Source organism: Alligator mississippiensis, chromosome 9 (assembly GCF_030867095.1).
Source record: "Alligator mississippiensis isolate rAllMis1 chromosome 9, rAllMis1, whole genome shotgun sequence".
NCBI lineage: Eukaryota > Metazoa > Chordata > Crocodylia > Alligatoridae > Alligator > Alligator mississippiensis.
The window spans coordinates 73,015,273-73,039,373 of NC_081832.1; the positions used below are offsets into that span (position 1 = coordinate 73,015,273).

A 24,101-nucleotide genomic window follows, 5' to 3' on the forward strand; every position below is an offset into this window, starting at 1 on the left:
TTGTAGCCAGGGGACCAGCTGCTTTCCCACTTTAAGAAAGGTTTAAGATGGTTGGAATAGTCCGTCTTTTCTGGCCATCCCTGCATTCAAGATCATGTCAAGAGTTCACGATATAATTATGATACCAAGAGGTGAGTAATAGTTGAAATTCCTTGGGCCAGACTCTTCAGCCACAGGGTAGGAGTAAATCCAATTAACTTCAGTTAGAATTACATGTCGCTTGGCAGGGAAGAATAAGGCTCTTGCAGTCAGACACACATTCCTCTGAGTTCTTCAAGCACAACAGGGAATTTATGAGGCCAAATTCAGTCAAACGCATCCTGAAGGAAGCAGGTGCAGGTCCTCTGGACACTCACGGGTCAGAATCCATGGCAAGAAGCAGTGGTGCATGTTGAACATGTGCTATACATTGGTTAAAAGCTGAAGAGTGGGAAAGCAGTGCTACGTGAAATGCAAGCAGTCAGTGCTAGAGGCAATACCTTTTATTAGACCAACTAGGCAATTGCAAAAAAAAAAAAATATCTTTATCTGCAAGCTTTTGGGGTCACACGTCCTTCCTCAGGCATAGGAGAATGCAAAGATTATGACATTTCACCTGTGTTAAGTGAAATGAAAATTTGAAGTTGCACTGAAATTTAGGAGCGTACGACCCAAGTGAAATGTGCAGGGAGAAGGGTACAGAGAAAGGCTTGTTTAGCTGGCTGGCAATGCAGTGAAAAGTTTAAAGATATGCACATCTGACTTGAGATCAACACGTCCTCCACGCTGCCAGGTCCAAAGTCCTCCCTAATGCAAGCAAGCACATGTCTCCAGAGAGAATGGACCAGGCCTAGAAGCTCCTTGTGCACAACTACTGCATGCCCTGTTGGTACAAGTCACACCACATCACTTGTTCCCTGACTCCCTTGTGAGGGATGCCTCACCCTCTCCATCACTCTCTCTCTCTGGAGTACAACAGAGGGAGGGAATGCCCAACTCACCCCACACTCTTTGACCTGAGCCAAAGCAACAGACCAGTGGTTGACTACAGGGTCTCCATCCTTCACAGAGCTGGACGGAGCTGTACCAGGGCTGAGGAACTGCAATGTAACAAGGGACAGGAGATCTTCTTCTTACCCTCTGCTTGTGGTGAACCTATGGCTGGACAGACCCATCAATCATATCAAACCTCTTCCCACAGACCAGTGGGAAAGGCAGTGTAGCCGGGCAGGGGGTGCATGGCCAGCCTGGCAGCTGCTGTGGGAAGTCTTACAGAAACCAGTGTCAAGCACTTTAACACTGGTTTCTGGTGGAGTCCTGCTGCATTCACCATGGGAGAAAGATGCAGGAGGTCGGACCAGCTCCCTGAATGGTTCCTTTGGGCCTCTGATTCTGGGAACGTGCCGTTTGGAGGGAACACGCCATCTGGGCCACAATGGGCACGTGCATTAGCCAAGGTGCTCTTTCTGGCCGTGCCTAACTCCTTCTTCCCCTTCATGTATCTATGTTCTCCACCAGCACAGAGCAATGGCATTTTGGAGCATAATTATCATTCCTATACTTCAAAACTGCAACTGCTCCAGCTACAAATCAACAGGAAGCTTCAAGCAACCTGCTTAATTAATACAGGAAAAGGAAGGTAGATATTCTTTATGCCTTGGGTGTCAGAGCATTACAGCTGCACATAGTCATTCTAGCAAGAGCAATATTATGGGGACTGACATGAAAAAGCTGAGCTCAGTAAAAGTGTACCACTGCCTCCAATAAATCCAGACGATCTCTTACATTCTTCAGCGGGAGGAGGGGGAGGAGTACCTCACATTTTCTTTAAATCCCAACTAAATACCAGCAGAGAAATGCTCGACATTCCAGATAAAAGTGTTCTTCTTCAAACGAATCTTTGCCTTGTTGCATTTAGACTCGGGGTTTTATCTTCCTGGTTAACCTGAGCTGGCATGTTTTCAGCATTATGAAAGTCCTTAACTCTATAAATTATAAGCAACAACATTTTGGCTGTGACCATCTGAGCAGCCCGCATCAGTGGACCTGGTTTGTTCCGGCAAGCAGAGTTGCTCTGGAGGCTTTCAAAGAGCCTGGAGAATAAATTGCTTTAATTTATTCCTATACAGCTGACATTCCTACCATGCCATCACTCACAAGCAGGGATTTGTACATTAGAAACTCAGACTCGCCATCCCAGGCAGGCTCCAGTCCTGAGAGGGGAGTTGGGGCGTCTGGAGGAATCTTTCCACTTCAAGACTCTACGCTGGCTCAAGCTGCTGGGAGCAGGAGCCCAAAATTCATTTGATGGCCCAGAGAGGTAAGCAGCCCTTTCCATTTCTGGCATACTGTGCACTGCCTTGCATTGGGGTTTTTATTTTCAGTCCAAGGTCTACAGAGGCACCAAATCTGGCCTTTCTTCAGCTACTACAATGCAAGACATGCTCTGGCATGCAGTCTGGCATGCAAGGTGGGACAGGGGGTCTTGGTTATATGGGTGGGATGACCCTCTTGGTTATATGGGTGGGATGACCCATTTGGAGACCAGGACAACTCAGGAACAGAGACAAATCTGCCTGGGACACAGGCCCTGTGATTCCAGTGTCTGACTTCCCCTACCACAATGCTTAGATGCTAGGGTGACAGCCACTATGACAATGACAAAATGCAAAACTCTAGAGCTCTTGGTTCAGAGATGGCACCTTTTATTCGACCAACTAAGAAATTGCAAAAAAAATTCTTTTTCTGCAACCTTTGGGGCATGCGCCTTTGTTCAGGCTCAGGGAAAATTCAAAATGGTAAAAAGTCCCCATAGGTAGAAAAAAAACTTCATTTTTGCAGAGGAAGCTGAAGGTGAAACTGGGGCTTTCAGCTGTCAGGGCTCAGCACAGATAGGCTGAGGTGTGAGGAGAGAGAAGACACAACTCTCGGTTGCTGTTTTATACTCATTTGGGATTCGGAGTACCACGGCCTCCATCCTCAAGTGGCTCATTGGGGTATAAGGCCCCAGGGAGGAGGCAGCAGCACTTTTGGGAAGGGGGAGAAAGAAAGTCTTGAATCTGTATTCTACAGCAGCAGGAATAAGAAAGCTCCTCCCTTAACACTGGGAATAACCCCCCCCTAATACAGGTAGGAGAGCAGCTGAGACAAAGGTTCAAGATGCATCTCCTCAGAGCTCTGTGACCCCACCACTGTGTTTCAAGTAGTCACAGCTGTCCCCATGGAGGTGAGCGTTTTCTCACTGACCTCATGATCCTGGGCCTGATCCTAAGTTCATTGCAGTCAAAGGACTTGCTCCTTTTCAGGCCGCTGGATGTTGGATCCAGGTTCCCAATGTCAGCGTTGGAAAAGCAACCTCTGGCACCAAATTAGAGTCTGTCAGACTCAAAGGGAATCATGTACTGAAAGTTAGTGCCAAGCTTCTGCAAGGTGCCTATTGCTTGTGTAGCCAAACTGCTGGCTTGCTCACACTGTGTTGCTCCTGTTTTTGACAGAGAAACTTAAACCACACAGAATTACATTGGATCCTCAGGATTTCCCCAGTTAATTCCAAAAAAAAGAAATACTTTGAACTTTACAGCCAGCACGAACTTTTTTTGTTGTTCTTTTAAACTCTCTCCAAGTTTCTATTGTATTAACTGGCACCACATAAAACCCCTCTGCTATTGAAAATGTCACCGCCACCTTCTTACGGCTCTTATACAAATTCCTTGCTTGACGTTTCAAAAAAATAACTGGGGAAAATTCATGGCTAGTATTACTCCAGTGCATGAGGGATGAACTCCACTCATTTACTGAAGGGGCCAGTAGCAGAGATTTGAATTACACCCTTCCTCTCTCACTTCCCCTTCCCCTCAACTCCCTGTGAAGTTTGAAACTTATTAATTCATCATCTCATTTCTCTGAAACCTATCCCCATGTTTTTCAATCATACAGGGCCTGATTTTTCATCGCTTTGCATGGAGCCATTTATATTATGATGATTGCAAAGTTCATAAACCTGATCCAAAGTACGTGGAAGTCCGCAATAAGTGACTTCTAGACTGCAAGGGGCAATAAGTCAGGCTCAAACTGTGGTAGTGCCTACAGTTCACAGCCAGCTTGGGTCCCATTGTACAAGGTGCTGTGCAGGCATGCTTGTGAGATACTACCAGATCAGAGGGGTAGCATTATTCTACTTTGCACAGGGGCCAGGGAACTATATAAGGGAAAGGCACAGGGGTAGGGAAAAATCAAGCCCCAGGCTTTCTTCTATTGTACTGTACAGCATGAGGAAAATAGATCAGGTTAATTCTTTGGAAAATGTGGTCTCTCTCAAAAGAGCAAAGAGCTAGCTACAAAAGTGCTGGGTACTCAGTTTGCTGCAGAATTCAATGCCCAGGTTTCCTGGCTTCTCTTCCTAGCACAGCTCCATATGTGGTGCTATGGAGCTTGGTATTGAGTAGTACTAAGCATCTGCCACTCTCACTGAAGTCATCAGGACTGGTGGGTGCTGACTGCCTTTCAGAGTCAGGCCTGGATCCAAGAGAGGCCAAGTCTGACTCATTTAGCAGCTAACCGTGTTCCAACAGAGCTGACTCTGGAGGTATCATTGAAGAAAGCTAGGGCTAGCAGTTCAAACAATTAACTGGGAAGCAAGAGATTTAGATCCTAGCTTCTGCTCCACCCCAGCCTTCCCAAGGGATGTCCCTGCGTAGTCTCACTTTGCACTTTAGGTGTACAAGATTAACATCTGGGGCAGGGGGCTGGACTCGAAGGGGTTGGGCTCAAAGATCTTCCCAGGTCCCTTCCAACCCTAATCTCTATGAAATCTGGATTCTGGTGTCTGCCCTATTCAGACTCTAAACAGCTTGGGTCAAGGAGCGTGGTTCTGCTTCTTCACCGAATGCACTGGAGGAAGCTTAAAAATGTCCCAGACCTGGGAATCTAAACCCCATTGGCACAAAGGAAGTAACATAGTTAGGACCTGACATTTGCTACTAGCACATTGTCCCCCCTGCTCATCTGTCCCTTCCCCCCAACTCCTGTCTTGCCTGTTAGATCCTCAGTTCTTGTGTGCTTGTGCCATGCCTCACACAACTGGACTCCATGTGTGATCAGCCCCCAGGCACTGTAATGAATGCAGTCAATAAATAATAGCAGAGGTCAATGTCAATGGGATTTAGGTCCCTGAATTACTGGTGTTCTTTTGAAAACATTACCCTTATTATTATGCAGTGATATTATGGTGTCTCTCTGGTAGCTCACCTGTTCCTTACCTGTGAACAACCTACCTTACAGTGAGTAGTGAAGCTGAAGTCTGAAAAATTGCATGAAAACCCTTGGGTTCTAGGCACTAAGGAAAAAAACAAAGCATTAATCTTGTCTTGTTGTGATAAAAGAAAATAGGGTTTTTTTTCCTTCCTTCATTCAATTATTTCCCCTATTTTCAACATTTAGGCTTGAACATCATTATACATAATGATCTATCCTGCGATAAGGTCTACAGATCAGATTTATTTCTATAGGATATGATGTTGCATTGTAAAATGCCAGAGTAATGGACTCAGCTGGTCAAGACAACATCATGCCTGCATCATACACCAAACACGGTGCATTATGTGAACAACACTTGGAGATATTTTTCTTGGTCTGAAGTTGGCATTCTCACATGCCCCAAAGTCACGGGTGGTTGCGTGTGCACAACTGCTGGGTGCAGTCATTAATGCCCATTGGATGGCTGGGTTACACTGCGTCCAAGGAGGAACACAAATCAAGGTTTTGTTTCACACTGACACTGGCTGCCAACACAGGATAAGATGGCATCTTCTTCGACAGAGGTCTGAGTTTGAATTAATCCTGATGATTTTTAAGGCACATCCAGAACAAAATATCTTTATAAAGTTTCTTTTTAAAAGACAAAGGGATTTAGACCTTGGCCAAAGTTCCCCACACTCACCTTTTACATATCTGCCCTGGCATCGAAAGTTAGGGTCGACACTGGACTGCAGCTCCTCTCAGGTTTCCAAGGCCTCATGTAATTAAGCATTATATTTTGTTAACAAGCAACCTCAATAATCAGGCTCTGGCACACAGAAAACTTAATCTCTGCTGTATTTTTAGTGCTTTTCTACCTAGGAATCTCATGTCAGCTGAGAAAAAGCCAGAAATCTGAGCACACACTGAGATCACTTCCTAGATTTATCCTTAAGTAATTAGCATGACATCCAGTAACTCAAGAGACTACCAGCAGCCTAGTCTCAGATCATGGGTGGCTGTCAATTGAAAACATTCGCAGAGTGATTTGCATTCAGCACTGCTAAAAGAATTTCCTGAACCAAAGTGCGTGGGTTCAGATTTTCACTGTAGGCACCTTTTCACAACAGAGGGGCAGAAAGAGAGAAAGTATGACCAGAAAAGGTTTTCACCACTTGTAAACAGAAACAGGTATGTACTAGCATGAAATTTAATCACTGGGCACGAAAATCAATCAATCACGCCTCTGTTTGCTAATTAAATGGCATTAAAATCTAGTGCTCTGGGTACTGCACATGTTCTGAGCACCTTGGAGAAGCCATTGCTTTGACTGACATTCAGTCGAGCGTGAACTAAGACCAAAGCACTGCTTTCTAGTTTGTCTTTGGGTCTAAATGCACATATTTGATTTAGCAACGCACTTGGGCTGCTTGACAGGCCAACAGATTTATACAACGCCAGCTGCTTCTATATTAGATGCTGCACATCGTTAAAATTAGAAATTAGATGGATCGGATTTCCTAGGGGGGATTCTGCTCACCAGCCCACTTCGACCTCTGCATGGACTCCCAACAACAGTAGACTTATCTCTTGGCCAATATTCAGTAGCAGCTATTCAATTATAGCCCAAAAAGTCACTTTTGTTTGTTGAACTGATTGTACGTTTTGCTGAAATGTAAGTTGCAGCATGGATGGTCACCCTAAAAGTCAGTGTTTTAGGGCCTAGAGAGCAATTAAAGTTTATGCTGGGTGAAGACTTGGCAAAACTGAATTGGATATCATTTAATTTGAAAATCCTCAATTTTAATTCCATTTTTATGCTATTGTATGTACTGGGACACTTTTTTGGGGTCAATCTAGTTTTGTGTTAAACAATTCTGGTTTTGAAATGTTATTTTTGGAATCTTCATTGAGAACTAAATCTTGGTGTCCAAAATAGGATTGACGAAAAGGGAAGGAAAAAAAGGAATATTCAAGTTTTCCAAATAAGAAAAGTAATTAGCATGACACCTATGCAAGTAATCCTTCTAACCGCTTTGTAACCAGTGCCTTAGCACTACATACATGTCTTGCAAGGACCAACTTTGATATTCTGTGCGTTTGCTCTCAGCTTTCCTGATTTATCTAAGTTCTTTGGAGCAGAAACTGTTTCTTGTTACATCTTTGCTCAGTGATGAATGCAATTGGTCCCAGATGGGAACTTCTCAGCGGCATTTTAATATGCATAATGAGTGACTGTAACCCTTCAAAATGTATCATTCCTAACTGGTTTAGAGGATATGAGCTGTCAAGCCTGGATGCTCATTAAGTAACACATTTACAGCATTTTTAAGTCTCTGGTGTCAGCTCAAAATTGTGGTAGCTGATTTTATTTTGTATAACACTGGCCAATTATGAGCAATTAAAAGTGAGTGGTAACAGGCTCATTCTGTTTAAAGAGGACCTAAAGAGAGATTGATGGTGAGACTAGATCAGTGGTTTTCAATCTGCAATCCATAGACCCCTGGGGGTCCGCAGAGTATGTCTAAGGGATCTGTGAAAGATGATCAATCAGGAGTATGTGAATACCCACACTTACAATTCAAAGGAGTCTGCACCTCCATTCAAAATTTCCAAACGGGTCCACAAATGAAAAAAAGGTAGAAAACCACTGGACTAAATACTTTGGTACAGGAGGAACTCTGCTCCTCTTAGGGATCAGCAACATGTGAAGCTAGCTTGAGGGACGGATTTTTCTCACCAGCTTCAGTGGGAACAGGATGGAGACATTTGGTTTTCACAGTAATGATCTGCCAGCAACGAGCTGGTCCTAAGTCACTCTGGGGAGCTTCACATTAACTGCAGCCTCTGAACAGGGGGAATTACAATGGCTGGATCTAGGGGAAGGTCCAAGGACTTGAAGTCCTACTGGCGATGGCCATGCAACATTTCTGGGGTCTTACCCTTGTCTTCCTTACTGCTGCCAATAGCCCGGATGTACATGCTTACTGCAGATTTGAAAGCCAGTATAACAACACTGGCTTTCAAAGCAGTCCCTACAGTGTCAATACATACAGGCACGCTAGAACTGAGTGTAGGCCTGGCAGCAAGAAGACGTTACATTCAAATCCTGGCTCCAACATGGAGTCATTCCGTGGCCTTTAGAGGAGCCAGGCCAGACCAAACTTCAAGCCACTTCCCATTGCATTGTGGGCTATTCCTTCATGGACAGAGGGAAGCATTATCCCTCATGTGCACCTCAGCCATCATGATCAGCCAGGGTACATGCTCCTCTCCACAGAATAAATATGAAGCTGTGCTCCACCAGAAGCAACCAGACACCACTTCCCAGGCATCCCAAGGTAGGAAGGGACCAAACCCTGCCTTCCTCTTTTGTCAGATCCTGTTCTTCAAATCCCAAAGCTCATCTTCTCTAGAATGGTGGGATCAGTTATACTAGGGGCAGGTGGGAGAATAGTTTCCCAAGCCTACCCCTTGATGCTGAAGGAAACTGTTTTACACAGCAGTCACCCTCATCCACAGCATCTCACCATGATGCTGCACTGAGTCTCCTGTCCAGCAGGAATTCCAGCTGGTGGATCACATGTTGCTGGCCCTCTGTGTTCAGGACACGTCTCAAGCTTGCCCCGGCTGCCGAGCTCACCTCCTTCAGGAGCTGAAACTGGCTGCACCAAAGCAGCAGAGATGGATTCTTCTCTTCCAGGGTGCCAACAGCCTAAAGCAACTCCAGACCGGTCAGCAGCAATTGAAACTGGAAAGCTTTAGATAAGGTTGTCCTTAAAATGCAGCCTCCAGAGAGAGGGACTTCTGCGTTCCTTGATGAGCTTTGCCCTGGGACTTAGCACAACTCCAGCCAGGGGAGCCCTGGGGTAGATGAGCTGTAGATGTTTTCAGCTGCTTTGCTTACTGGAGCTGCCCTGAACAGGCTTAAACTCTACAGAGGCACAGCAGCCTTGGACCAGTCATTACCAGCACTGCTGCAGCCATCCTGGCTGTCCTTAGGGAGGTATTTGGAAGAGAGCACAGTGTTGGCTTAAAGCAGTCTCCCTTCTGGCCTTTCAACGACAGGTCTCCAAGTCAAAGGGTTCTCAGCATTTCTGGGCTGTGAAGTTACTTTAGGGTCCTGAAGGATTAAGGTCTCCATTGCTCTGCACTGGCTCTTCTGCCTGGACTGCGAGAGAAGCAGCGCAAGCAGCAACCTTTGCAGCGCAAGTGTTTAACTACGCACATGGGGCTTAGTCAGAAGTCTCCTGTGTCCCGAGCAGGGGAGGAAGGAAGCAAACAACCCCTTGACTCCTCCTTGGAGGCTCACTGCCAGCTGCCCATGGGGTGCAGAGCAGCTACTGCAAGGTGCTACTCCTCTTACCAGTGTAGTAGGCAGGGAGGGCCGCAGAGACATGGCTGAGCCACCAACAGACCGGCCTGTGCACCAGAACCAGCTCGATGACAGAGTCCATCTTTAGCAACAAGAGGGCTAGTGCTAGCAGCCTGCCCCCATGTGCCCAGAGCTGGGGGGAAGCTGTGCACTGTCTCCGAATTGTCTGGATTGCACAGTTAGAGCCCGAAGTACCTACCTTTACATGAGATAAACTGATAAACGTTAGGGGCAGCTGGTGCTAGGCCCTGAGCCCCCCCTACTCAGGGAACTGCCTATTGTTTGCTTCTCTGGAAGAGAAGCAATAAATAGACATACTCTTGGTAGCAGTTTTCAGAGCAGCCAGACTTATTCTCACTCTGTCTTCTTGCTCCTCTTCCTCTGCTGTTTGCATCCTTCCAGCCACCATCAAAACACCAGTTCTTGCCTCTCTAGGAAGAAAAAAAAGTCTCCCAATAAATCTTGAAATGACCAGAGAGAAGCCCATGTCACAGAGCTCAGATCCAGACTCGGAAATGACCACGCAAAGCAAGGGGTAGGGGATTGGGTGTCATAGCACCAGGCCCTGAGGAGTGAAATTCTCCAAAATCCAGAAATCTGGCCCCATCTCTGGAAAGAACAGAAAAGGTTTTTTTAACACATGCCTCCGAACGTTTAGCAAACAGGAAGGTAATGAGCTATATAAATGTCTCCCAATCACAGCGTTAGTATGGAAGATGCAGGTGTTACACGTGGTCTTCAGCCGCTACTACTCCAGGGTGATCGCAGTGTCTACATGGCCACTGCTACTCTACATGGCACTGGAAGCTGAACTATTCCCAGGCAGTCTCAGGACGAGAGGCCTCAAGCTGAGCAGCTTGATGATGGTCAGAGAACAGAAAGGAGCAGAGGTCTTCCAGGGGACTGCCACAGAGCTACAGCCAGGATCAGAGAAGGGGGAACAAAGCAAAGTCAGCTTCATTCCTGTTCTGGGCTCCAAGCAGCAGCCCGGCTCTTTTGAACAAAGGGTCTACGAAGCTGCTGTGGTCTCTGAGGTAGTGCTGGGCACGTACCGCTGGGGGGCTCCAGAGCAGCAGCTAGAGGATTTCAAGGAGGACACTGAGGCATCATTAAAGGGGCAGGTTTCAGCAGGGAATGTATTTCAGCATTCATGGGGCCCTTCTCCCCAAAAAATTCAGCACTGGGACTACTCTGCAGCCACTCCATTCCTCCACTATCATGTATTATCTATACCCCTTCCTCCCCTGACTCATCAGTCCATCTCAAAACGGCCGTTCCACCCCTGCTGTGGATGGAGCTCCACAAAGCACAGCCTGGGCACCCAACAGCAGGACCCCCTCCCTGGGTACCAACCCCTGGCTGCTGCCACCCCTCATACAGCCTTTGACATCCCTGCACAGCATGCACACTCAATCACATAGAATCATAGAGAATCAGAGTTGAAAGGGACCTCAGGAGGTCATCTAGTCCAACCCCCACATGTGGGTTTTGCCTCTAATGCCCTAAGTTATCACTATCTAGGAAATTCAAGCTGTCCTCAGTTATGTGGCTCCTGTTGCCCAGATCTATGCTGCTGTCCAACCACTGTTCTGCTTCTCTTTATTGACTTTCAATACTGCTATGATGGCACCGGGTGTTATGATGCAATTCTCAGCAACGAAGACTGTAAAATGGGTCTCTTGGAAAGCTAGGGAACTTGAAACCTCCAGTGTGGAGTAAGAACAGGAGCTCCCCTGGGAGCCCCATGAGTAAGGGCGGTAGTGAAAGGATCACCAAGAATTCTTTTTTTTCAATACATGGCTAAGACGCTGCATGCTTAAGGAACATCCATGTCACTGTATGTGAGCTTTGAAGCAGTGCATGCTAGCGCTGCAGCTTTTCATAGAGGTATTTAAAAAAAAGAAACCCTTTCAGTCTTTGTGACAGTTCTCCTGACATTTTAGGCCAGTTTCAAGTCAGCAAAACTAAGTAACCTACACATGTATGTCAGAGCAGGAATTCAAAGCTACTGTAAGTGCTTCAAGTACTGCAGTAACCACTCAGTCTTACTGACGGTACTGAAAAAAAAGCTTCTCATTGCTTTCCGGTGTGTGTTCTCCTCCCAACCCACACTCAGGATAATAGACTCAGTTTAGCTGCCAATAATTTGCTCTAAGTGAAGAGCAAAACAAATTAAAGGGTGAAACCGTACTTAGATGAGTGGCAGTAAAAAAAATATGTAGTGATACTTAGCTTTTATGTAAAAGCTTTGTCTCTTCAAAAAGTCCTGCACAAATATCCACTAATCTTCATGAGATGTCTGTGTGGGAGGGTTAGATAATAAATATGAAATATATAGTTATAATTCTAGGACAAACAAACAAAATTATTTATGTTAATTCATTCACTCTTTTAGGGTTCAAAATCATTCTAAGCCTTTGCCAAATGGTACTGTTTTTTTCTAATTCCTTCCATAACTTGCAGGAAAATGCCTGATAGTCCTAATCAACTGCCTGACAGTATTTGCCAATTCCTCCAAGTTTCTCAGGAAGGGAAAAAATATCAATTTATTTTCCAGAATAGAAATTCTCCATTTTCACCCTCCATAAACAACAGACAAATCACCATCAGTAAAGAAATTGCATCACCTAATAGTAAGTTACAACTAAAGATTTCACCAGTTCAATGGTTATAATTTCCCAACCCAGCCTTCTGGCACCAGAAATTGGACTCAGGACAGAAGCTCCTCTAAGTAGACCACCTCTGCTAGAGCATCATGCTTTCATTTAATTCAAAGCATCATAAGATTGTATGAAGCAAAAATTACAAGTTTAAAAAAACCCCAAGCACCTAAATTCCAAAATGATCCCACAGCGATTGTTAAAATGTAACAAGCACCTTAATGTATGTGAGTATGCCTTGCAAAATGCTTTGCAACCAAAGTTAATGGAAGGTTATACACCAGCTTAACTCAGGGTACGAGCTATAAGCAAAAGACATACATTGATATTATCATGCACACTGAAACCTGTCTTACCTCTAACTGGAGGTTTAAGTGGTACTTCTTTTTTTTTTGTTTTACCCCTCTCACTTTTTATAATGCAGCTTATTTCAGATCTGTCTGTCTGATGTTCAAGTTGTTCCTAAAACAGATTTAAAGCACTTTCCACATTTCAAACCTCTGGCAAAGTGCTCCATGCAGCTTGAATATTTTCCTAAACCCCCCGCATTATATTTGTCCTAGTATTAGATATAGCATAAATCTACAGACATGTCAGCCATTCCAGCAATGCTAGAATGTCGTCATTATTGTTTGTGTCGACACCATGATCTGAATGTACCTTGTAATCATTCTGGTGTTGGGTTGCAAAGGTCCTTGACTCTTCATTTGGCAGGGTCTAATTCTGTCCCCTTCATAAAGAGCTAGGGTTACACTAAGTAAAGGTTGCCATTTACGTGGAAAGCTGAGGTCACTAAAATGACTCACCAAGGTAAAAAAAAAGCCTCCACTACTTATTCTTTCAAGGAGGGAAGCTATACAATGCTACCTGTTCCACTAATTCTTCATGAAAGATGCCTGATGGCCAGCAATACACAAGTGACCACAGAGTAGCACCCACTTGGTTCCTCCAAAGTACATGAGCACTTCTAGCTCTGTGATACCACAAAGCTGTCTTCCAGGGAAAAAAGGTTCCCAGGATATTTCTTTTTTTAACCTTCTGCTTTTGGTCACTTGGGAGTTTCACAGTTGGAGGTAGGCAGGAAAAAGCCACCTTCCAGTTTGATTGTAGCACCTGATGGATCCTCCCCCTCCTTTGCTTTTGCCTCTAAGTTTGACAAAGTTTGATTCAGGCCTTTTTGATATATGGCAGAAAGAGTCTGTGAATGCTCAAACAGTGGCTTTGCTGAAAAACAAAACAAAACAAAAACTTCACATGGGATTTGTCAGCAATGATATGGACTCACAGCGACTGGCAGAGAGGTTCAACATTAAGGTGGTAGCAAAGCTGGGTATAGTGCAATATTCATAGTGCACACACCGTGCTGCCTGCTGTGTTCCACAAAGAAAGCAGATCTCTCTTTGGGAGAGGGCTTTCCATCAAATGGCCTGGCTGGGCCTTCAAAATCAACAGCAAGAGGCCATTTTACATTCCTGAAAAATCCCAAGCATCAGCAAGGACTTCTGTGGACAGCAGCAAACCTGAGAAAACTCCTTTCCTAGGAATCACCCTCCTCCATTGCACCTGCTGAAACTAGGCGGAGCCTGTCCAGTGCTTTCAAGACATAAAGGCTTGTTTCAAAGGTTGGCCACAATTTTAGCACCCAAATCCATAATTAGGTTGTGAATCAGTGAAAACAGAAAGCACTTTGGCACCTTCAGAAAGCATGTAGGCACCTTCTTCTAACGTGCTTAAATGCAGATCTGGAGAGTGATGCTTGCTGGATTTGGGTCTATTTGTAGCCTGACTTTCAGATACAAAGGAAGATGCTTGCAGCCTGACTTCACTGGGGGCTGCGAGTGTTCTGCACCTCTGATTAAGAAGGAATAATAATGCCCGGCTCTGATCTAAATCTGTGCTTCTCCTCACTAGATATCAAAGTGCTTTTACCAAGGCAGTCAGTATCATTTTTGCCATTTTGCTGTTGAGGAACTTGAAGGAGAGAGAGGGTAGGTGAATTGACCAAGATCAATTAACAGGTCACTGGCAGAGTCAGAAGTAGAACCCTCCCTCTCCCCCCCCACAAGTGTCCTGGGTCCCAGCTCAGTGCTCCGCCCTTCAGGCCACATTAAAAACAGGTTGCTTTGAGTACTTAATATCAAGCATCTGATAATTTAGCTGTTATCTTCTCCAAGTATCTTTACCTTACACACTTCTAACATGAACAGGCAATGGATCAAAGCAGAGGGAGCAGAGATGAATTTTGCTTCACAGAATTGGCAATGAAACCTCCTGAGATAAGTGGATCTGGGGTGAACCTACAGTACTGCTGAAGCATCTTGAGGGATTTGCAGTGGTTTAGGAATCAGAGCCCTATGAATGAAGATACCTAATGTAAGCAGAAGCTGCATTCACTTGGAGTATGAGTGAGCTGCACAAGCCCTTCCAGTCCAGGACTAAAGATAGAGGGTCTATTCCACTGCGGCTGAAAGCTTGACAGAAGCTATGAGGGATACTACCCTGACCACACTTTTCTTTTAGCTCAGTGGGCAGAGCTCACACATTGAGATCCAAAAGGTCTCACTCCAAATTTCAGAAGAGAAGTGAGCCACCCATTTGGTCACCTTGCCAAAAGCTGGCCTGCCACAGGCCTGCTCTTCTGTTACCCTCATTTATTCATATGAGGCTGCACCTGGGCATTTAGTGTTCTTCCACAGTAGTGTTGTAGGTAGGTCAGCAGGCCTGGAGGTGAAGAGATGAACAGCTAAAGGATTCTACATGTCCACACTATAAAGGTGTCTTTTGCTATATTTAAGCCATGGAGTGGGGAGGATGGCAGGCTATCTTTTATTAGCTGGTGTTCACTGGGAGGTGGAGGCACCTAGAAAGATGTACTCCATCTTCAGCTGCTTTAAACCCCAGATTCATTCTGGATTATCAGGAAGGACAGAGATTTACCTGGTGAATAGTTATTGCAGGGAGAGGAAAAGCCACCTTGTCCTGTTGCTCCTGTGGAGCTAGGGAGACCATGGCATGCTACCGCTCCATTTCTAGCAGGAGTTTGACCTTACTTAAACCACAGAATAGGCAGTCTGTACAGTGCTTACCATGTGTCACAGTATGTGCTGAAGTGCTCTGTTGGGTCACAGCCAGAGTGCTCAGTACACTGCGGGATCTGAATGGAGCACAGCCCTGGAAGTACCAGTTGTACATGCTCTGAGCCTATGTCTACCCCTCAGCCGTTCGGAGCAGGGTGACTCGGTCTCTCACAGGAGCCGGCTGGCTGCCCTGAAGTAGCCTGTAGTTCCCTGCAAGTTCTTTCTGTGCTGCAATGAACTGAAAGAAAAATGTTTCTTTACTGAAATCCAGTTACAGCTTTAATTTTAGATGGAAAGACAAATAAGCAGCCTAGAGAAAGGACAGCTCTAATAGACTGGTATAACTAGATCAATTAGGGTGGTCCCTACCAATGTGCCAGGCACAAGAGCTCCCAGGTGACCATGATTTTACTGGAGGCACGAGTCAGGGCCGATGGGTGTTAGGCACCTAACCTGCATAGGAACTTTTGCATGTCGCCCTAGGTGCCTCCATCTTGTCACTGGCCCGTAGTGGCAGTCTCAGCCTGTAAGGCTGAACGGAGAGACTGGGCCATTCATTCCTGTGTCAGATGTGACCAAAGAGAGCAAGGACTTGTGTGCTGGGTTTCTACATCACTGAGACTACTTGTAATCTGTTCAGAACAAGCCCAAACATAGGACTAAAGCCCAAATGACCACACAAAGCACAAGGTAGCCTGGAATCAGGCTCACAATGTCCATCCAACCCCACAATGGATGTTATGAGCCTTTGCCTCAGGCTTTTGCCTACATGATCTAATAAAGGTTTATAAAGCCCTGAGCAATGCTTTAAAGTAGCAACCATGCTACTGTTACATGCTTTTTACTTCGGGGTCTGTAAACATCCCCATAGTGCAAATCCTATTCAGTTAGGAGAGTGGGGGTTTAATTACAGTGGTAGCCCTGGCGGGCTGCAGACACCTGAATTCCAGTGTCACTCGTCATCAGACAGGGGTCATAATCCTGGGGCTTTCTTTAAATGACTTGATTCCATGAGGCAGAAACGCATTACTACCATCAAAGCCGAATGGAAGGCAGTTTCAGCTCTTCCCTATCCTCTCTGTGCTGACACACAGGTCACGCTCTTTCCTCCTGATGTCGGTGGAGGAATGTTATGTCTGTGTCTGCCCTTAGAGTAGAATATTGAAAAAAACTGGTGCAATGCCTGTTTTAAATAGGACCATATAAAAAATATCTAGATCCACACCCCTCCAAGCCTGGAAACACAGTGGAAGTTGTGCAATTTCTCTCACTCCCATATAGGATACTGCTGCTAGCACACAGCCTTACAATCAGTTACACACTGCTTACCTTCCAATCAATGTACCCTTCATTTGCCAGGATTTACTACACTGAAGTTGACTCAAAATACAGCTGATTTATGTTTGTTTCCTGTAGGTTTATAGCGTGACCAGAAGGCGTGCTTCCCTGCAAGTCTGTATCCTGGCAGAGATAAAGGAATGTCACAGTAAGTGAGGAGATCAGAGTCCAGCATGGTCAGCCCTCAACAGTTCCTGTCCCCACGTACCCATGTTGACTTTTTTCCCCCAGGACAAAGCGGAAAGCTACCAGTGTTTCACTGACCATTGGGTCCCCTGTCCATGACGTCTCCAGCAACAATATACCTCGTCAGAGTTACTCTACTTTAATTCAGCCATTATCGCTTGACCCTCAAAGAGTAGGTTAAACTTTTTTTTTTTATTGCTCACAGTCCTCTTAAAGCAATCTATCGAGACCAGCTCTTAAGTTCACTGAAGCCAGTAACCAAATGGCAACAAGGCTTCATGGGCATCAAGATCTGGGTCCAAAAGGAGGGTTTTCTGTATGTGTTTTCCTGACTTAGAACATTTACCAGCTGCATTTCCTAAAGGGAACCTAAATAAATGGTTGGGGAGGGGGGAGAGAAGGGTGTTAGAAATAGCCGAGTGGCTGCCACATAGCTTAGCCATTTGTTGTGCTCCTCAAAAGGCACATTTCAGCAAGGACAGTTGCTTAGGGAAAGCTACTTGGTCTAGAGTTGGGGAATTCAATATATCCAAAGGATTGAATTCCCTTTGAACTTAGTGGGGGAAGGGAGGAAAGGATGGATAAGAAAAAATTATAGAGACTGCTAGGATGGTATGGGACAGGCATTTCAACTGTACATTAGCACATAAGTCATTCAGCATCCAGACCCATTTCCCAGAGAAGAGAGATAGATGAGGAACAGACACTATTCAAGAGACATCACCCCCATGCTTCCTTCACGTTTATTTTTCTTTCATTGCCTTTTACAATGTGGGCTAGAAATGCAGCAGGGCCCAATCCCACCATCCTTGTTCCATTAAAACTCTCAGGAAGCCACAATCTTTCAGTCCTTGCTGTTTTTACTTTAGCTAAATGTCAAAGTGATTATAAGGTCTGGACACCAAAATTGCACACATATTTATATAACCTGAAGCTATCAAACTATGAAGTTCAAAAAGAGATAAATACAGAATAAAAAAACCACCGTAATAAGTATCTCTTGTGGCTGTGGGCAGGATATGACCCTCTGGATATTGTCCCTAGGCAATGGCAGAACTGATGTTTGCATACGAATTAAAAAGGGGGGGGGGCATGGCACCAAGCATGCTTTTGGATGCATGAGGGAAGCAGTCCCTCATGGCTGTAAGTCTCCCTTCCAATAAGTTGCTGTTTACAACCAAAAGAGACATTTTCTTATGGGCCACCTAAAGTGGAGTCTATCCCCAAAATATTTGGTAGACTGACACACAAACAGCAGGAAAAATAACCAGGAATCACCTCCTAATTTAAAATACAGGGCTGTCTGTCCAGTTGCATTTATGAACCTGAGAAATGCTACCCATGACATTGCTCCTCTTGGTTACAGATGCAGAGCCCAGCTACAAGCCAGACAGGCTCGACCCATGGAATTGCACCAGTGTTTACCAAGGTAGAAACTTCCTCACCGTACACTTTCTGCGTACCCGGATTGGGAGATGTGTGGGAGAGGGGATGATACAAAACTCCCTGTGAACACCACACCTGTCTGTCAGTACTGGAGGATCAGTGCTGTAAGATGCAGAGGATCCTCGTTCACACGAATTAATTTAATTTGTTCGGCATAAGGAAGGCAGAAGCTTGCATGCCCCGTGGGAGCACAGGGTAGACCTCCACTTGCTTTGACGCATTTTTAAAGGTGCATCAATAAGCAATAGATTTTCACCACAAAGTATTGTCCTTCATAGCACTCCTAACCCAGCAACTAGTATTTAGATCAAATCTTTAAGATCAAAATTGCTTTTCTTAAAAAAAATAATTTATCCACATTGGAAGTGGATAAGTGCCTGTGTGGAGCACTAAACCTTTGCTACAGAAAGTGTTTAGGTAGCAAAATGTCAAACACTAACACCTTTTTTTCCCCCTTTCTTGAGGGGCTGCAAAACATCATGGCTGCAAATGGGCAATTAGTGGTATTTGAGTGTCGCATACGTGCCAGCCCCATCCTGCAGGTTCGCTGGTACAGAGACTACAGTCAGATCATAGATTCTGCCGACTTCCGAATATTAAGGAAAAGTAGGTATTGATAACATGCTTGTTGAATGCACGGTTATTTCATTCATAACAAAATCAAAATAAAAGGCTATTACAAGATCAGAAAACAGGTGGTCATTTATACAGAATGATCTTGACCTGAATATGCCAAAAAGTTTAAAGAAATAGAAATGACACGCAAGGCCCACCCAAGTATGCAAACTGGGCTGAACAGGAACAATGGGGCTGCCTTTCAGGAATAATGCTGCAGGAGTTTCTGGCCCCATTACGATAATCATTATAAAACATCACCAATAAATAACTGATGGGTCAATCTTTTCATTTCTGATTCATTTGGGGCAATAAAAATGATATGAACTCCCATTTCAGACAAGCTAGCACATTTCCAGATTACTGCTCACATACATCATTGATGTCCCCCTGCTGACATCATGCCAAAATCAACTGCATTGGAAAGGAACTTGAACATCTGAGTTCAGATCCAAATATGAATTTCTCCTGCTGTTTACTGTATTTCTCTCTCAAGATACATGGGGACATTGAATAAAACATAAAAGAGGGTCCTTGAACATGACATTTCAACTTAAACTAGCAGTCCTTCTGGACTGTGGCCTTTCTGACACATCTGATTGATCTCAAGTCATTTTTACAGTATAGCAGTGATAAACACTTTTTTCCCCTCTTTCCTTTTCTTATTTTAAACAGAAGCCTGCCTGTCCACAGATCCTGGTGAGTACATTGGAAACCTTTTGCTGACTATTCTGTCAGGTAGCTTACAACAGGCTGGTTCTCTCAGATAATCCAAGATAAAAACAACTGATCAGAAGTCATGAAGAACAAGACACAGTTTCTCTCCTTTTTTTTTTTAGCCTAAGCACTTAAGAGGTGCAATGTATCTAAGAGCAAAGAGTCTTGTCTTGTTAAGGTTCAGCTACGTAGGCCAAAGGCTATGTTCAGACATCGCTGTGAACATGCCAACCTCACTGTCCTAAGGGCTTTTGGGGGGTTTGATCTTGGAGCAAGGCTTACCTTCCTCTAGCCTCAGGCCCAACCTCAATAAGAATTGTTCCAACCCTGTGCCCCACATCCTTTGTATTCTTACTGTTTTATATGCCAACCTGCTCCACAGAATAAAACCCTTATTGTCACAGAGATCTATTTCCATTTCTACAAGAAGCATCTCCTAATTCACCCCATCCTTCTCTGTAAGTGGAGGACTAGAATTAACATAGAATCAGAGACGATTAGAGTTGGAAGGGACCTCAGGAGGTCACGTCTAGTCCAACCCCCTGCTCAAAGCAGGACCATCCACAATTATATCATCCCAGTCAAAGTTTTGTCTAGCCGGATCTTAAAAACCTCTGAGGATGGAGATTTCACAACCTCTCTGGGGAACCTGTTCCAGTGCTTCACCACCCTCCTAGTGAAAAAAGTTTTTCCTAATGTCTAACCTAAACTTCCCATGCTGCAACGAGAGATGTTGTCTCGTGCTGCAACTTGCTCCTTGTTCTGTCATCTGTCACCACTGAGAACAGTCCAGCTCCATCCTCTTTGAAGCCCCCCTTCAGGTAGGTGAAGACTGCTATGAAATCCCCTCTCAGTCTTTATGTCTTCAGGCTGAAGCCCAATTCCCTCCGCCTCTTCTTGTAAGTCATGTGCCCCAGCCCCCTAACCATTTTCATTGCCCTCCACTGGACATGCTGTAGGCAAGGCTCCTCTGGTGTGCCCCCATCTCATAGCATAGGGAGCAAACATGTCATTGCAGTCCAGAGGCAGAAGATGCACGAGCACCAGGCTGGGATGACCATTTCTTTCATTTCCATTATTTTTCAGTGTGGGCTGCTTTTCCATAAGCAGCTTTCAGAACACTACACAAGCCTCTGGGTGCACACCGCCAATGTGGGAGGAAGTGGGGTCTGACCTGGGCGTCCACTGTGCTTAACCCTAGCTAAAAACACTCAGCACATGATCCACCCTTCAAAGGGGTGGTGATTCAAGGGGACAGAAGAATTTCTCCTTTACCTCTTGTGGGGCACCATTTGGCTGAGGGTCCCGCCCAGTATCAATCATGTTCACCTCTCTGTCATTTCAGAGGAAGTTTGCACCTTGGTTATTACCGAAGCCTTCCCGGAAGATTCTGGGATATTTCAATGTGTGGCGGAAAACGAATTTGGAGCTGCGGCATCCAGTGCATGTCTTTTCGTTTCCCAAGGTAAATACACTCATTCGGGTCACAAGGGGGTGAAACCCCTCGAGGGTCCTATCTCCACTCAATGCCAGACTGTCATAAATACCAAGGGGAGTCCCAAATGTTTGTTTAGACTTAGTCCAGCTCTAGAAACAAGGGAAGCAGCCACAAGCTCGCCTTATTTAATAAGGACAAACATTGGTGGATTCTTGCTTACAATAGGAAATACCCAAGAGGACTGAGAGTACTTCAGGAAGTTGGTTCACATCAGGTAAGGTGGGTATAATACAGTGGAGAAGCAAACAAGACATGCTGCCCCTGTCTCTTCCATGAATTTCATCTTCTTGTGCACTCCCCAGGTGACCCTACATGTACCCCATCCTCTGACTTTACCTTTTCTCCCAGAGGCCACTCATTGCCAGGCTGAGCATCTCCAGGCACTTGCACACCACAGACATCTTCCCTTGTAGGGATAGCTCATGGGCCCCTGTTGATAACACTTTCAATCTACCTGCTGGTGGTTCAACACATCTATTATAGCATGGTCCCTGTGCCATGTCTGGTGCCTCCATCACATCTTGAATGCTCCCTGGATTTTCTCTACTGGAGAAATTCCTGCTGAATGCTTGCCATCCCGACAAGGAGCATCACAGCTAGTGGAGAGTTTGGCATTTCAGACCACTCAAGTATCCAGGGTGTTTCTAAGGGTCTCCAGAAACTTACTTTCTGAACAGCTCTTCTTGGGGGTTTTGTTGGTCATGGATACAACAGAAGCATCAGAAACACTCTCAGGCTGCAGGTGATACTGCATAAAACACTCTTGGCTGACCCTAGGAAGGCCTATAAAGTTCACCAGAGTCCCTGGTTGTGGAATGTGCTGTGTCTCAGTAAGTCACTACTAGTTTCTGTCTGACTATCACACTTTGCAGGAACAAGAGAGATGGAAGAATTTGAAGCTGTTTCCCACCTACCAGCTACCATGAATACAGCCACCTTGCCAAGCAACAGCCAAAATGTGGTAAAGGAAAGAGATATAGCTAGCAACCCTTCATACAACATGCTGCAAAAGACACCAGACCCAGCCGTGCAAATGGAGCATGCCAGTCCTGGATGGCAGAATTATCAGGGGGAAACTGAAGAATTTTGCAGTGTTTATGAAAACTTTCCTGAGACTGCATATCCTTGGTAAGGCAACAGCCTACTTAAGTCTGTTATATGTCACGAGGGGGTACATTTCTAGTGGCCCTCACAGTGACAAAAGAAAAATGCAGCAGCATACACCAGTGAGGCCAACACAACTACCCACTTGGGATGCATACACGCAATTAGGTATTTAATCTTTGTAGACATATGGACACCTGTTAGTGTGCATAACCCACTGGTGAATAGGCTTTACAGGCTCTTTGGAGGACAAAAGTCCATTAGAGACTGAAAAAGGGAACTCAAGTCAGTAATGTTAATGACTTGTTTGCCTCAATACACACAGGCTAGGGCTTATATTTTTAAAAGGCCTCAGCATTCAAGGCTCCAGTTTTTGAGAATGCACGGTATTTAACAGCGTCCGGCTGTTGTCAGTGAGGGCTGCTGAGTGCCGAGATCTGGCCACCAAAATGCCAGGGGTGGATTTTTAAAGGTATTTAAAATCCCCAAGATGAGCACCTCTTGGGATTTTCAGAAATGCCTAGTCAGAAATATCTTTAAAAATATGGCCTCCAGTGATTATTGTTAGAAAACCACCCTACAGGACAATGAGACAAGGAGGTAAGCACATCCACCTTGTAATCACAATTCTTTCAACACCGACTCCATCCCTCGCTTGAGGCCAAACATGTCACCCACATGGCTCAGTTTCCCCATCTGTAAAACGTAGATGATCTCTGGAGCTCTTACAAGTGTGTTGCAACTTGCCAAATGCTCTGAAGGTAAGGAGTGCTACCTAGACAAGTAGCAAGAATGAAGTAGGAAGCTCTGCTGGGTAGACCCAGAACCACTCCCTGATGTGACATAGTCCCTGTATTGTTTCTAGCACGTGAGGACTGTCTTTTAATATCAAAGCAGGCAGGACCTTGTGCTTTGGGGGCAGAAAGCTCAGCACTTAGTTTGGCCTCCATGGAGTTCCAAGTGGCCACTGCATGCAGTGTAGTGAGAAGAGCGGTCTAAGTGGCCATAGGTTGTTTGCAATATTATTAAGTCCCATTATTTCTTTCCAGCTGATAAAGAACAAGCTATTGTTACTGTTCTTAGCAAGCCTGTCCCAAGTTTGAGCAATGATGCCGAGACGCTCATTTGCACTGTGCAGCTCTCCAGTGGCATAGCCAAGACTTTATACCAGGGAACTGTCCCATGTAATATTTCCTGCGTGCTCTCTCATCGTGAAACAAGTGTGCGTCTCTTGTTCAGTCAGCTGAACACCAGCACTGCGCTATAATGATACCTTTACATCATGCACAATCTGTTGTCAGTGAGGGAAAGCAATTTCTTCCGTGTAACAGATTATTTTAGGAAGCAGTCTTCATCCTCTTTCAATAATGTGGTTATTATAACCGTTCTGAACAAGCTCACCACATGCTGACAGGTTTTTAAATATAGATTTCCCTGTGCACAGGAAGAAGTTTTATTTAACAGGAAACTAAGCATGGCTTTAGTTTAAATAATCTGCAGATTCCTAGTAAGAGGTCATCGTCTTAGATCCCAATCCTGGCATGAACTCCCTGCACACAGATTACTGTAATAAAGGTCAGTAGGGCTCCCCCCCAGCACCGTTAATGAAGCAGTATGCTAATTGAAGCCAGTTTAGCTGTCCTGATGAATTAGTCAGACTACTATGTGTCTCAATAGGCTTCAGCTTTGTGGAATAGGGAGAGAGAGATTTGCTGTAGCCTCTGCTGAAGTTGTGAATATGGCTTAGTTACTGAAGCTATTAAATATCACAGACAAAACCCTAATATACAAATACTTACTACACAGTGGGATAAATCAGACTTGACCACCAGGATTCTCAATGCCCAAGTATGAGTGGGGGACATATTAGG

General features: G+C 45.0%; 1 protein-coding gene across 2 annotated transcripts in view; it reads left to right on the plus strand.

The window, feature by feature from the left end:
* The first annotated feature begins 1,847 nt into the window (after positions 1-1,847).
* The window catches only part of MYOT (myotilin), a 42,532-nt gene continuing 20,278 nt past the window's right edge, over positions 1,848-24,101 (plus strand). The window contains exons 1-8 of one of the 2 annotated variants that reach the window (XM_019478628.2): positions 1,848-2,299; positions 16,743-16,812; positions 16,896-17,022; positions 18,217-18,279; positions 18,761-18,902; positions 19,587-19,610; positions 20,974-21,093; positions 21,999-22,254. In XM_019478628.2, coding sequence (XP_019334173.1) covers positions 16,805-16,812; positions 16,896-17,022; positions 18,217-18,279; positions 18,761-18,902; positions 19,587-19,610; positions 20,974-21,093; positions 21,999-22,254 — 740 coding nt within the window. In that variant the 5' untranslated portion in view covers positions 1,848-2,299; positions 16,743-16,804. The remainder of the gene's footprint in view (positions 2,300-16,742; positions 16,813-16,895; positions 17,023-18,216; positions 18,280-18,760; positions 18,903-19,586; positions 19,611-20,973; positions 21,094-21,998; positions 22,255-24,101) is intronic. The other variant, XM_019478629.2, reaches the window with a different exon arrangement.